Genomic DNA, 16,384 nt, shown 5'->3' on the forward strand with positions numbered 1-16,384 from the left:
CTCTATTTTTGAAAGTTCATATCGTTTGTATGAGAGTACATTGATTATCAAAAATGAGTATTTTCAAATTTTTGGCCTGAGAATTGATTCAAATTTCAAAATTGTTTTTACTTTTCTCTTCACACTTATTGTATATGTTCATTTGCTACTCGACAACAAAATATGAAGTGACTTGCCTGTCGACATAGAGAAACCCAAATAATTTTTTTTTTCATTTGAAATACTCTCGTTCGACATACAGAAACAGGGTATAAGTACCAGTCTTTAGGTGAAAAATAATTTAATTCTCGTATCGACAGCTGGCTTTTATTTTGTCTTTGAAGTAATTAATTATCATATATGATGTAAATGTTTAATACTATTTCACAAGTTTTCGCATAGAGCGGCAATTCAATACTTTCACAAAGTTCTATGTTTTGGTTTTATCTTTTTTGATGATGTCCCCCTACCATTTTATTTCGATTTCATCACCGATTATTTTCTCCAACATAACTTGGAGGAAATAATCGGAATAATCAATTCAATAAGTTTTCTTTCCATAAAATGGGAGTGACGTAATCGTGAAATTTTTTTATTTTCATTTGTGAAACGCCGGTCTTTAGGGTGAAACACATTGAATAACATTTTACGTTTTTTTATTTCGAAAGTGAGGTTTTGCACCACGATGTTTCGGAGGTGGTGGCATTCTGAGTATCGGGACTGGATGAAATGCTGGCACAGGAATAAGAGGCATGGCGGGAGCTAGACCTTGGTAGCACGCAGGGTGATGAACATGCCTCACTGCAGGTATCATGGAAACTATCGGGAATGGCCTATAATATGGAGGTGGATGTCGATGAGGTGGTATCTGATGTGGCCAGTAAGGAGATGTTCCACTCTATAACAAAAATAAAATAATTTAGTTTTAACACGACAACAATCTTTATGCAAACGAAATAATAAATAAAATAAATATAGTTGCTTATAATAATAACAACAGATTGTCCGAATGGAAAACACGTACAATGCGCCAGACAACAAAATTTTTGTAATTATTTTGTTTTTTGTAGTTTTTGTATAAAAGCTTTAACAAGAATTCTTTGTCAAAAGCCAGTTAAAATTTATTTTTTTTAATTATGCACTTACGTATGGATATGAATAGTCTGGTACACCAACCGGCATTGGCATGAAAGGTGGAGGCATAGGTGGATTTGATTCATGTATCCTATTCCCGTGTCTAGCGTTATTTTTTTCTCTAATGTTTCTAGGAGACTTGGAATGTCCTCTACTTTCGTGTATCCGCCTATCAATGTTTGGGGATCGTGAAGTATGTTGCCTTTTTTCAGTGTGGTTTCTTCCAGAACGATACTGTGGAGAATAACTTTTATGGAAGGAATCAATTCGATGCGGTGAGCAACTTCGGGATCTATACATCGAACAACTTCGTCGTGAAGAACGGCTCCTATTCGCGAAAGCGCTGCGTTCCTTGGAACGACTTCGGTGCGTTGAACGACTCCGATACCTAGAACGTGTTCGTTTTCTGGAACGACTTCGGTCTCGGGATCGACTTCTTTGTCTGGGCCTACTAATTGACCTCCGTCTGGGATGACTAGAACGACTGGTTTCGTAATTCGGAGAGGAGCGAGTAATAGATTTTGGTCTAGCTGCACTACCATATAAACGCCTAAGTCTATCACGCTCACGTATTGGATCACTAAAATATGGAGCTTTGTCTTTGGATTTGCCTTCTGAACGTGATAGTTGTTCTATACCCTTTTTCTTGTATTCACTTCTATACGGTTCGTTTCGCACATTTGTATCTTCTACTCGTAATCTATGTTGAGGATCATTTTTATTATATATATTCGATTTTCCGTATCGGTCATCAACTTTGTCGGACTTTTTTGGTGTCTCCTTCTTAACATTATCGTTATCACTTTCGTCATTTGCGATTGCATTCGCTTTAACATCAGCACGATCAAATATAGGTCTCACGCCTTCACCTACAGGGAATGGTTTTTAGATTACTACAAATACAAAGAAAGGTTGAAAATACCAAGATCTAATCCATAAAGTTATAAACTATAACTCGTACAAAAATGTTTCTAAGCAAGATTTAAAATTCACTTTAGTTAAACTTAGTGAAAACCAAAATGTGTTTAAAGTATCATTTTAATTGTAAAAAGAAAAAACTATTGTCTTAGATTGAATTTTAATTGCTCTGAATAACGTTTTTGTGTTACCTGAGGGCAGGTGTAGTGATTAAGAAGATTTTCTTTCATAGAGCTTTGATAATATCGTGTTATTGGTTGGTTGAATGGAGTTTATATCGTGACGTTGCGTTCCATAGATATTTAGGAGTGTGTTGATTGGTGTCTGGAGTAATTCAGTTGATTGGAAGCCTAAATTATAAAATCTGTCTATAAGCTTAACTAATAATCACTGTAAAAGATATCAGGAATATAATGGTAAAGTACTCATGAAATCGAATGCAGTGATTAATAGTCACGTTAACTCTACAAAAAGGCGATTCATACAAAGAAAATATAAAAACATTCGTTTATTTTCTAAACTGTTTTTCTTAATACATTTTTTGTTGGGCTATTAATTTTTTTATTTGAACTATAATGATTACAATGTTTATAATATACATATATTCAATAATATAATGCATTTATTTAGGTACATTATTTGTAAATATCTCAAAATTATTTATAGATGTATAATATTTTCATGCAGGGATGTTTGATAATTTTTTTGGAACAAATAGCAAAACAAAGCTTGAGTATAACATGAGTAATTTAAGTAAGTAAATGTTTAGTACATAAACAATAGACAAAAGGACAACGTATTACCATCGATAAAAAATGAATAACGAAACTCACGAATAAAAATATATATTCGTTACTGATCTTACAATTTGATTTATGATTGCTGGTTTAATTTTTATAATAATGTTGTTGTGTTTGATTAATTGATGCTTTATATTTTCATATAATATTGTAATATCCGTTGGAGTAGTACATTGTACATTATTTGTAAATATCTCAAAATTATTTATAGATGTATAATATTCTCATGCAGGGATGTTTGATTAATTGTTTAGTACAAATAGCAAAACAAAGCTTGAGTATAACATGAGTAATTTAAGTAAGTGGACGTTTAGTACATAAACATTAGACAAGAGGACAACGTATTACCATCGATAAAAAAATGAATAACGAAACTCACGAATAATAATATATATTCGTTACTGATCTTACAATTTGATTTAAGATTGCTGGTTTAATTTTTATAATAATGTTGTTGTGTTTGATTAATTGATGCTTTATATTTTCATATAATATTGTAATATCCGTTGGAGTAGTACATTGTCATCCGCTAAATTGACCTTTTAAAGGCTTTGAATTGTTTAGATTAATGCAAATAAACGAATAAAATAAAATAAATTTAAAGAGACCCTTTTGAACTAGCAACAAATTTTAACTATGAAAGACTTCCACAATAAAGTTTTTCACCACTAAAATTAGAACAAAATGGAAATATGAGTGTCGGCGTAGTCGCTAATCAATAGCCTACATCACTAGAAACTATTAGTTGATGTGTTAATAATTAATAAGAAAAATGTTATAATCTTTTAGTTTGCAATGCAATTATGCATCGGAAAATAAAAATTAAAAAATGTTACAATGTTTTGGCTTGCAATGCAATTCTAAATAGTGCATGTTTATATCAATGGATTGGCGATCCTAAGATACGAGAATTTTACTTTCATTTTTGACACAAGAATATTAAGATAAAATCGACAAGGTGAAAATAGTAAAGCTTCGCAAGAGAATAAAAATTTAAGGTGTTGGAAACATATCCAAACGTAGTCATAAGCAGCCATTTGGAATCGAAACACAGAAAAATATTTTTTTCTATTTATCACGAATTAACAACGCCAATTCAAAATTTAATTCATCCAACTAATTTATTGATTTGTGCAATTAATTTCAGCGATTGATTTTAATTTATATTTATTTCATCAAACCGAATCTATGTGGACTATGCGTTGTTTGGTTTTGGAAAAAAAAATAATAATAATAATTGAATCATGGTACAATTTTTTGTAAAGCTAGGTATTAAGTTCGAGTTTAGCCGCTAAAATCGCCATTTTTTCACGATTACTTTCCTGAATTAATTACATACCATGCGGTCATGTGTGCGTACGTTATATGCTATTGTCAAAAAAGTTAAAATGTGGAAACTACTAAGTTTGAGTTACACGATAAAACTAACGTATGCATATGACGCATGTAGCTGACGAACTTTTAACTTTTCAATGCGTCGAGTGCGTTGACAACATTAAAAAAATGTAAACAAATCAACAAACGAAAAACAATCTAAATATGAACGAGGAATTATTGAGGAAGTTAAAAAATACGAAGTCCTTTACCTTAAAAAGTGCGTAGAATATAAAAACACAATAAAAAGCGCAGAGGCAAGGAATGTAATCAGCAAATTCAATGGTGTTCCGACGCATGGTGTGTAACTCAATTGAAGAATCGTATTCGTCAACGCATTCGAGTACAACGTACGCAGGCATGGCCGCATGGTAACATATGTAATTCCACCTTAATGTAGCTAGCAAAAAAAAAAAAAAAAAATATATATAAAAAGTAAATAAACAAATACAAAAATATTTGTTTGAATTCTGTATCACTCTATTTTCTTTTATTAATGTTATGGAAATACAAAAAAATATTTAACTGTGAGCAAGATTTTTGGCCATTTTCACAATTTACCCGCTTGTAACAAAGACAACATTTACGTATGTTATGTTTTGACGTTTTGATGAGCCCTTTAAAGTCACCTGATGAATTAAGGCTACCTTATAAATACAGTGAAACCTCTCAAACTTGGACACTCTGAAAAGCGGACACCTGGACAAAATTGAGGCGACCGTGACTGTCCACCTCTAAGAGGTTTCACTGTAATTATACCATGTATTGAATATTGTATGAAATACGATGTCCAATTTTTAGTAATATTTTTCTGTGTACCAAACTTACCCAACCAACCCAATAAAATAATGCATGGAATTAGAGGTGTGCACGTGACATGAAATTGTCGTGACTCACGAAAATTTTCGTGATTCGTGCGTGAGTCACGAAAATAATATCTTCGTGAGTTTGCGTGAGTAACGATTTACACTCACGAAAATATTCCTGCTCACCAATATAAAACGCTTAAGAGTTAAATTCAATTACAATTTTAGTGACACCTGTGAAATATCGTGCGTGAGTATGATTTTTCAGTCGTGAGTGTGCGTGAGTAAACTATTACTCACGTGCACACCTCTACATGGAATTTATATTACCGTACAGTGGCGTGCAGAAATGAGTACATAATTATTTTTTTTCCAATTCTAAACGAATAAAAAAGTAACAATAAAGACACTCAAAATATTTTTTTTATTCCTTCTTCAATTCTAAATAAAACAACAAAAAAATCAAAACAAAAAGTAAAGAGTTCAGAGAGATAAATAAACAGAACAAAACACAAGAAGGTAAAGTAGAAAGTCGGGCAGGCCGACTATATCATACCCTAAACCACCCCTACTGCATTAGTAAACATAAGCATTTGTGGGGTATGACAAGAGAGATCCCGGAATTCTTGCTGCTCTTGATTTAAGCAAGGCTTTTGATTCCGTGGATCACAACTTATTAATACATAAACTCTACCGGCAATTTGATCTGTCGGTTTTTTCCTGTAGACTTATTTCGTCCTTTTTATCGAACCGTTTCCAATTTGTACATAGTGATGGCCGTAGTTCATGTGTAAAACCGATTTCTTCAGGTGTTCCACAGGGATCTATCCTTGGTTCTATACTGTGTATGTTATATATTAATGACATTGTACATTGTGTTCAATATGTTGATATGGCAATATATGCCGATGATATTCAATTATTTAGTACCTGTGCATCTGGCACTACGCAAGATGCTCTATTGAATTTGGATCATGACATCGGTCATATTTATGACTGGGCTAGCAGAAATAACTTGTCCATTAATGTCAGCAAAACAAAGATCATGGCTTTTGAAAAACCCCGCCAGCCGATCACACAGAGAGATATTGTGATCCAAGACAATTTAATTAGTTTTAGTGACTCCGTTATTTCTCTTGGGTTTCACGTTGACCATAGACTTAAATTCGATTTCCATATAGCCAAGATATGTTCAAAAGTTAACTTCGTTCTGAAGAAACTATATAATTTGAACGTTATTCTCCCGCTTCCTGTGAAACGAATGCTGGCGCATTCACTACTTATGCCACATATTTTATACGGTGTAGAGGTTCATATGGGGTCAAGTAGATCAAGTTTGTCTAAACTTACTTCATGTTTCCATTCTCTGCTTCGTTTTGTATTCGGTAAAAACTGTAGACACAACTATTCACGCTTTGTTAATGAATTTCTGGGATGTTCGTTTGAGCGTTATCTTGAAATTCGATGCCTTTGTTTTCTTTATGGTGTTTTGAAATCAGGTAAACCAGCATATCTTATTTCTTATTTCCGGTTCTTGAGTACAACAAGGACCACTTAAATACGCATTGAACATTTCTGGAGCGCTCGTTTGCATTTCGAGTTACCAGACTGTGGAACTCCTTACCTCAAACATAAAGGAATTATCGAATAGTGTTCATGTTTTCAAAAAAAAGTTAATATCCCATTTTTCTCACGAAGCTTAGCAGTTTAGTCATTGGGAGCCACCGTGGTGCACTGGTTAGCATGCCCGCCTTGCATACACAAGATCGTGGGTTCGATTCCTGCTACGACCGAACACCAAAAAGTTTTTCAGCGGTGGATTATCCCACCTCAGTAATGCTGGTGACATTTCTGAGGGTTTCAAAGCTTCTCTAAGTGGTTTCACTGCAATGTGGAACGCCGTTCGGACTCGGCTATAAAAAGCAGGTCCCTTGTCATTGAGCTTAACATGGAATCGGGCAGCACTCAGTGATAAGAGAGAAGTTCACCAATGTGGTATCACAATGGATTGAATAGTCTAAGTGAGCCTGAAACATCGGGCTGCCACATAACCTAACCTAGCCTAGTCATTGATAATCTCTGTCTCACACTTATTTATTATTTTTTTAGAAATGTGCATTGAGGATTTTGCTAGATTTTTAGATTTTTAAGTTTTTTTATAGTTTTAGAATTTTTCGTGTTATTGCCTTAGCAATTTTTTATTTTTTTTATTTTTTTTATTAATTGATGCTTTTATTTTCATATAATATTGTAATGTCCGTTAGAGTAGTACATTATAATTCGTTAAATTGGCCCTTTAACCCTTTCACTACCGAAATAAACCTAATGTTAATAACTTTAATGTTTCTTCTGTTTTTATTTTACTTGTACTAACAGCATGTAGAACAAAAATTACCATTTTGAAAACCTACCTCAATTACTTCAAGAGCTATATGAGCTTGTTCTGAAAACTTGATTCTTGAATTGTGACCAAATGGCCTTACGAAAATAAGCGCTATTTGGCCTATAATATCCTTCAAAGTGTGAGAAAAAAATACAAAAAAGAACCCGAAAAAGTATCAGCTATAGTTTTTGTATGAATGTCCATTTACTAGAAACATACAGCAGAAAATTTTTCTCAAATTTTAATTTTTTTCGTTTATTGCTAAAGAAATTTATAAAAATGTATTTTTGACCTCACCAAAATGGAAAATATTTATAGCTTATTTAGATTAAAGCCTCTACTTTAAAATAACATCGAGAAATAAATCGAAACTAAGTGGGAAAATAGAATTTGGTGTCTTTTTCGAATGTCCTTCTAAGTGGACATCGGTAGCGAAAGGGTTAAAGGGTTAAAGGCTTTGAATTGCTTAAATAAACAAATAAAAAAAATAGACGGTCAGATGAATCTAAATTTACCCGTTTCCAATCGGACGGTAAACAATATTGCTGGCGTCGTCCTGGTGATACCATTCAACGCCACCATGTTAAACAAACTGTGAAGCATGGTGGTGGAAGCATCATGGTTTGGGGCTGCTTCACTTGGTGGCACATTGGGCCATTGCAGAAAATTGATGGTGTAATGAAGAAGGAAGACTACCTCGCCATTTTGCAGACTCATCTTCCCGAGTTTGTTGACAAAAGTACCTATCCTGAAGGTGAAGTCGTACTTCAAAAGGATGGTGATCCGAAGCGTAGTGCAAAAATAGTGAAAAATGGTTTAGTGACGAAAAATTTCAAGTGATGAATTGGTCAGCGCAAAGCCCCGTCCTCAACCCGATTGAAAATTTATGGTCAATCGTGGGAAGACGGCTGGAATTGTACAAATCAGCTCCATAAAAATTAGAAGACCTGTGGGAACGAGTACAGCTTGAATGGCAGAATCTACCAGATGAAATTATACAAGAATTGGTTGAAACTATGCCAAAACAAAACAAAATATGGTCGTTTCGGCTTGGTTGTAAAATGAGTTAAATAAATAAAAAAATAAAAACGTATAAATATGGTATTAAAAAATAAAGGGTTATGGACCAAGTACAAGAAAATGTTCCAACTGACACCGGTATAGAAAAGTGCAAAATTGAGTACATGCGAGTATTTTTTGTTATGTTTATTTCTCTCTCTGAATTCTTTACTTTCTGTTTTGAGTTTTTTGTTGTTTTATTTAGAATTGAAGAAGGAATAAAGGAAAAATAAAATTATTTTGAGTTTCCTTTTTACTGCTTATTTTATTCGTTAAGAAATAAAAAAAATAATAATAATTATGTAGTCATTTCTGCACACCACTGTACATATATACTTTTTGCCACGAACAATGCGCTCCAAAAAGGAAAATCAATACTTTTTAACTACAACTAAAATATCAATAAATACATCACAATTTTTGTTCAAATAATGTTGCCTATACAATAAGTGTAGGTTTTTTTCTTTAAAGAAGAAACCGAGGTCCACATCGAGGTGATTTATATCCTTCCCTTGACTGTTGTCTTTTTCTTTATATGTTGATTGTAATACAAATGATGTCGATTATCACATTCGAAATATTTTGATTAATAAACATATATGGGAAAGAAGAGGAGGTGAAGTTAGAATCCAGTAATGCTCAGTTCGATCCGTCTATGACATGTGTTGATTGTTGATTTCCTTATATATAAAATTAATATCATTCGGATGTTGATTGTTGATTAATGTGAAAATAGCTTCAATAATGTTAATAAAATATCAATTCACACAATAATAATGAAAACGATTGACTATGTGCTAGGTTTGAACATTATTTCGCCTTGAGATCAAATTTTCAAAGTATTTCCAATTCAAATTCATTACAATATCTTACATCTAAAATATTCGAATCGATTTTAGAAGCATTTATGCACTTGACAGGTTTCTATAAGGACGATTAAATGTCATTCACGTTGATTGGTGGTATCAAATACATATAGTGGTAGATGTCATATTTTCTGTTTTATATCTGCAGATGCGTGTTGATTGATGATACGATCTTGTTCTGGTTTCCAAATATCCAATAATATGGGTAAGTTGATTGATGAAATATCTTGTGATCTTTAAATCGGCAGCATTGGAACATATATTTAATTGCAGCAATCTTATTCTAGTTAAGAAACTTAAATCTTAGATGTTGCACAACAAAACATCTTATGTACGAAGCACATAAATATACATATATTCGATTAATCGGAATATAATTAAATCTAACCTATTTTAGCTAACCTAGGATTGGCTCCAAATAATTTGAGCCTTCTTAAGGTATTTTTGAAAGCTCATTTTCAACTAGAATAATTTGGAGTGAGTAGAGCGTCCAATAAAGGGAACTGAACATTTCTATCTTCATATAATACCATAGGCTAATAAATAAGGTTTATATCATTACATGTAGTTAGGTACAGATAAAACAAAATGTACTTAAAAACCTATTTGGACGTTCATTTGTTATTACATTTATATGCACTACATACATAAGGTGTCTATTTGGATATCTCCGCATTGCATTTCAAAGAGTAATTCCTGATCTGTATTCTGTGGAGCACTTCGATCATATGTTTTCGTCTGGCGTCTTTTTTCTGGCATTATGGGAACATCCATTTATAATTTTTTTTATTATGTGTACGAATATACAAATACGAATCAGTTCGTAATTTCGAATGCTATAGGCTCCACATGAACAAATCATTTCAAACTTGGACAGCCAGACTTTTCAACAACATCCCCGTTAAATTTAAAACCTTTTTCTTATCGAAATAAAGGGACCTCATTTTTATTGGCCAGTCCGAACGAAGTGTAATATAATTTAGAGATGATTTGAAACACTCCGAAATGTAACTAGTATTTCTGTATGCATGTACGGTCTCTTTTAGCAAGAATTCCCGGTGACTGATGGTCCTGATATATAGTGAAAATCAAATATAATAGCGCAAACTGAAAAAACTTATAGCGAAATATATCGCTATGGAGTAACAGAATATATCAGAGTAGAATGAAAATTATTTAAAATTGCGAATTGTCTTATTCAAATATTGCTAATTAGCTGTCTGTTTAGGCTACAAAATACTATATAAAATTCATAATATGTATAAACAATACAATTTCATTAAATTGATAATTGATACAACATTGTAATTAGGACAATCAGTTATATGTATTTATTCGAATACGCTTGTTCTTGGCGTATGCTGTAACACATTAATTTCCTTGTGTGTGCAATGTAAATACGACTACATTAAAATAACGATGTACTTACTTGACGTAAACTTGGGAATTGGGAATGTTGATTGATGATGTATGTTGTCGATTGGCGAGTAACAATCTCAAGGCATAGTCAAACCTTTTTTGTTATTTTAGAATTGTTGATATTTCTCTTGTAACAATGGATGAATTCATATAATGAGACAGACGTTTATTGGGAAATAAGTCCTGCAAAACTCGAAAAGAAAAATTACCAAATCGGCGGGTTATTTCAATGCCCTCATTTAAATCGACCGATCGCACAATAACATTAGGCCCTTTTTCAGTAGCGTCCGCTGCCGGCTGTGTTTTCAGAGTTTTCATCACGTCTAATGGAAGTCCATCGGGCTTGAATTTAATTATAACCTTGCTGCTGTTGTTACGGACTGGCGGTTCGTTTTTCGATGTCATCTCCATTTCAATGGAATGAAAGCTATTGTCCAACTTCTTTACTTTGCATTCTTCAAACTTCTCCATTCGTTGTTGTGGGATTCAGACCTAAGTTATATCACAAAACACGAGCTTTGTAATTGTGGAAATTGACGATATACCTACAATAAGTAAAATCCTACCTTTCTCGGTACATCAATACTTCGGATTGAATATTTGTATTTGGCATCAATATCCATTCACAAAATTTGCAAAACTCTTAAATGACTTTTACGTGTTCGTTCAAAATGCATCATCAGTGTTGCCAGGTTTTTTTGAACCTTCCCCAAATATTAACAACAGTAGCCACTAGAGGTGTGCACGTGAGTAATAGTTTACTCACCCTCACGCACACTCATAACTGAAAAATCATACTCACGCACGATATTTTTTGGTAGGACTCACGCACACTCACGAGAAGAAAATTTGTAGAAAATTTTCGTGAGTCACGACAATTTCGTGTCACGTGCACACCTCTAGTATCCACACTGTAATGCGCTTTACAGATTATCAGTTATTCCCCTGCCAACATTTTTTGAATTTGGGGACTCTTTTGAGAATCCCCACTACGTCGAAAACAATCATATACGACATCAAAAACTCGTCGGAAAAGCGCCGTCACTATTGAGAAGTTGTACCACGCCAAGTTACTATAAAAATGTTTCGCATGAGTGCAATTATTAGGTGCCTTTATAGATCAATTTAGAACGACGCCAATAAGGGACCCTCCAAACAATCAGAAAAAGTGCATTTTAAGATAGTTGTAAAAGAATCATTGTGGTCGAGTAAAACACGTTTGTTTAGATATTTATTAATTTGATTAAACATTTACAAATTCTTAAAAATATAACATTTATACCACTATCACATTACATTTAACATAATTTTTGGCATTAATGATGATGTTGAGTTACAAGTAGCGAGTTACATGTTGCTGCGTCTATCAACCAGTGTTTTTATTCCATGGAGGCAGCGTGTCTGTAAAATATCTGAAAAACAATCACTTTATTCCATTTGGAAAATCACCAAATTGTTCACCAATATACCTTTCACAATTTTAAGCGTATAATCTATGTTTTCAGAACTTTATTTTCGTTTTTTATTTAATTAAAATATAACAAGCTGGTTGCGCTTGGCGTTTCACAAAAAAATGGCTTTTTTAACAGTAGGGATGGCAAATTACTTGCATGTACTTTTTGATGTACCTTTTCATGATGGTTGAAGTGACATTTACGAGTCTGTGGTAACGATGAGGTTGAAATGGAACTTTGAAATGCTGGCAGGGTCCGGACGATAGCGCTCGTGTCGAACATATACCATATATTGTGCATATTATAAGTTAAGTCCGAAGGCATAATCGATACCGCTGCATTTTTATGGGATCGATAACACATCCCGACACACTGTAAGATTCTTACAAAAACCGACATTTCGTCCGGAATAACTGATATTCTGTAAAGCGCATAAGATTCTTATGCGCGTTACAGACTATCAGTTATTCCGGGCGACAGTGCTCGTGTCGAACATGTCCCATATATTGTGCACATTATAACCCTGCCAACATTTTTTGAATTTGGGGGCGCTTCTGAGAATCCCCAGTCGTATACGATATCCAAAACTCATCGGAAAAGCGCCGTCACTATTGAGAAGTTGTACCACGCCAAGTTACTACAAAAAAGTATCGCATGAGAGCAATTATTAGGTGCCCTTCTGGATACATTTAGAAGGACGCCAATAAGAGCCCCTTCAAACAATCAGATAAAGTGCATTTTAAGATAGTTGTAAAAGAATCATTGTGGTCAAGTAAAACACGGTTGTTTAGATGTTTATTAATTTTATTAAATATTTATAAATTCTCATAAATATAACATTTATACGACTATCACATCACATTTAACATATTCTTATGTATTAATAAAAGATTGATGTTGAGTTACAAGTTACATGTTGTAGCGTCTATCAGTCAGTGCTTTTATCCCAATGGAGGCTGCGTGTCTGGAAAAATATTTGAAAAACTATCACTTTATTCCATTTGGAAAGTCAAAAATTGTTTACCAATATACCTTTCACAATTTTAAGCGAAATAACTATGTTTTCAGCACTTCATTATCGTTTTTATTTAAATAAATTATAAGAAACTAGTTGCGCTTGGTGTTTCACAAAATATAAAATGGCTCTTGTAACAATAGTGATGGCAAAACACCTTCATGCGAATAGTGATGGCAAAATACTATCACAGTTGGCGATTGTTGCAGTGTCACTTACGAGTCTGTGGTAGCGATGAGGATGAAATGGAACATTGAAATGCTGACAGGGAAGTTAAGTCCGAAGGCATAATCGATACTGCTACATGTTTATGGGATCGATAACACATTTACCGATTATTTAGTCATCGCCGACAAGTCGTATCGATCCGACACACTGTAAGGTTCTTTACAAACACCGACATTCCGTCCAGAATAACTGATAGTCTGTACAGCGCATTACAAATGCGCCGTGAAGATAAGTTTATCCGGACGACAGAGGTCGTGTCGAACGTATCCCATATATTGGCCATATATTGGCCACAGAATATAAGTTTTTTACAGTGTGTCTACGACAATTCGTTGATGACTAAAGGGCACCTTATACGGTCGGATAATCACTGCGACACAACACGTTGCGGCGACAAATCCGATAGTATAAGGTCGTGTTCGGCTGTCGCGGGGACGTGTTGGCATAAAATCAAAACAACTTTGAGTTTTGCTGGTTGGGTGGTACAAATCATTGAGTGTAAGGGGATGTTCGACAAACATTATCAAAGACAAATTTGTTTTTACATTAAAAACAGGCATTTCTGTAATGAAATTAATGATGGATCGCCAATTCTGGTTGAAAATTAAAGAAATATATAAATCTAAACCAGTATTGTGGCAAAAACGTGGAAAAATTCCACTTACAATCAATGGGAAACCAGGCGACAAGTATTTTGAAATTCATCAAGTAATTTGTAATATATTAAATGTGGATTACTTCAGGAATCATTGTTTTGACACATATACCAGGATTTTTTTTTTATTAATTTCTTACATTTTTTCAGTAAAAAATGGTTTCACCCATAAATCTTCGTACAGTTTCATTGTTTGTTTATGCTTCTTCTTATTTTTTCATCAAGGCATATTAATTAAAGTTAAGTCACGAGCAAGCGTGTGTACCCCCCCATGATATTAATAATGTCAAACTAAAATGGCAGATCACTCAAGTTTTGTTTGTATGTGTAGTCTTGTTGTGTTTGTGTATGTGTATGTGTAGTGTTGTTGTATTGTTGAATGCATATATAAAACATCAACATTGTTGAATACTAAACGTAAACAAAGCCTTTGACAAGATGAATGTCGATATTAGTCACCTGATTGCATGACTTTACCTCTTTAATATGCCTTGTTTTTTCATGTTGTCATCACATTTGTTCGTGCAGTGTAAGGGCAAAACTTGAACGAACACACAATAAATAGACGAGCTTCTGTCGGAGTGTTTATCCGACCGTCTAAGGTCCGCTTAAATAATCGGTAATTGTGTTATCGATCCCATAAACATTCAGCAGTATATGCCTTCGGACTTAACTTATAGTGTGGCCAATATATGGGATATGTTCGATACGACCACTGTCGTCCGGATAAACTTATAGTCTGCACGTCGCATAACGAATACTCAAAAAATTAGTCAATAACGAGTACTTTTAATCCATAGACTATAGACTTTAGATAGATGATCCACTATTCTCTTTAAAAACAATGTGTCAGTTCCAAAAATTAATTTTCTGACATTTCGTTTTGATTTTTTCGTAAAGAGTCAGTCCCAAACATTAATTTTCGCGCATTTGCTTTTGTGTTGTTCGTAAAGAGCAATGCTGCTCAAAATTAAATTTCGTATTTTCGCGATTTTGGTCACAATTTTTTGTTCAAATATGAACTTTTAATATATTAATTTATTTATAAATCCTCTGTTGCATCATAAACGTTCTAATTTTGTGTAAAATTGGCAAACTACAAAAAGGAAAACGAAAGAGATTGTAAGCGTGCTCTTATTTTTCTCGTTTATTCTTAATCTTCGGAACTGTCACAAATAGTTTGACACTCATGGCTCATCTATCTAAAGTCTATAGTCTATGTTTTAATCAAATACTCGTTATGCGCTTTACAGACTATCAGTTATTCCGGACGACAGTGCCCGTGTCGAACATATCCCATATATTGTGCACATTATAAGTTAAGTCCGAAGGCATAATCGATACTGCTGCATGTTTATGGGATCGATAACACATTTACCGATTATTTAGTCATCGCCGACAAGTCGTATCGATCCGACACACTGTAAGATTCTTTACAAACACCGACATTCCGTCCGGAATAACTGATAGTCTGTAAAGCGCATTAAGCGGACCTTAGACGGTCGGATAAACACTCCGACAGAGGTTCGTCTATTTGTTGTGTGTTCGTTCAAGTTTTGCCCTTACACTGCACGAACAAATGTGATGACAACATGAAAAAATAAGAAGAAGCATAAACAAACAATGAAATCGTACGAAGATTTATGGGTGAAACCATTTTTTTCTGAAAAATGTAAGAAAATAATAAAAAAATCCTGGTATATGTGTCAAAACAATGATTCCTGAAGTAATCCACATTTAATATATTACAAATTACTTGTCGCCCGGTTTCCCATTGATTGTAAGTGGAATTTTTCCACGTTTTTGCCACAATACTGGTTTAGATTTATATATTTCTTTAATTTTCAACCAGAATTGGCGATCCATCATTAATTTCATTGCAGAAATGCCTGTTTTTAATGTAAAAATAAATTTGTCTTTGATAATGTTTGTCGAACATCCCCTTACACTCAATGATTTGTACCACCCAACCTGCAAAAATCAAAGTTGTTTTGATTTTATGCCAACACGTCCCCGCGACAGCCGAACACGACCTTATACTATCGGATTTGTCGCCGCAACGTGTTGTGTCGCAGTGTTTATCCGACCGTATAAGGTGCCCTTTACACTCCCAACACTACTATTATTGTGGTTTTTCTCTCATTGCGACTAGCATTATTTTGTTGATCAAAAAAGGGAAAATAGGATTTTTGGATTTATTCCTTCCCAATTATTTATGTACATATATTTAAAATACCTAATCTATATTGGTAAGTTTTGCAAAGATGTACAATTCAGCTTAGTTTCAGAATATT

General features: G+C 33.7%; 2 protein-coding genes and 1 long non-coding RNA gene across 4 annotated transcripts in view; 1 reads left to right on the plus strand and 2 right to left on the minus strand.

Moving 5' to 3' along the window:
• Nucleotides 1-528: 528 nt before the first annotated feature.
• On the minus strand, nt 529-11,446 carry LOC142236450 (uncharacterized). Its single transcript, XM_075307673.1, has 4 exons — nt 11,305-11,446; nt 10,948-11,230; nt 1,126-1,982; nt 529-877 (listed from the first exon to the last, which is right to left on the minus strand). Exons 2-4 carry the CDS (start codon nt 11,207-11,209, stop codon nt 626-628), a joined length of 1,371 nt encoding a protein of 456 aa, XP_075163788.1. The 5' UTR covers nt 11,210-11,230; nt 11,305-11,446; the 3' UTR covers nt 529-625.
• Nucleotides 11,447-11,936: 490 nt separating this feature from the next.
• Nucleotides 11,937-12,441, minus strand: LOC142236170 (uncharacterized). The gene is made up of 2 exons (XR_012721923.1): nt 12,208-12,441; nt 11,937-12,150 (listed from the first exon to the last, which is right to left on the minus strand). It is a non-coding gene; the product is annotated as an uncharacterized LOC142236170 (long non-coding RNA).
• A 3,718-nt stretch (nt 12,442-16,159) lies between these two features.
• Nucleotides 16,160-16,384, plus strand: part of LOC142236465 (uncharacterized) — an 83,065-nt gene continuing 82,840 nt past the window's right edge. The window contains exon 1 of one of the 2 annotated variants that reach the window (XM_075307688.1): nt 16,160-16,339. The gene's annotated coding sequence lies outside the window, so the exon portion shown is untranslated. The remainder of the gene's footprint in view (nt 16,340-16,384) is intronic. The other variant, XM_075307689.1, reaches the window with a different exon arrangement.

The sequence above is a fragment of the Haematobia irritans genome, chromosome 4, assembly GCF_050003625.1.
Source record: "Haematobia irritans isolate KBUSLIRL chromosome 4, ASM5000362v1, whole genome shotgun sequence".
In the NCBI taxonomy this organism is placed as follows: Eukaryota; Metazoa; Arthropoda; class Insecta; order Diptera; family Muscidae; genus Haematobia; species Haematobia irritans.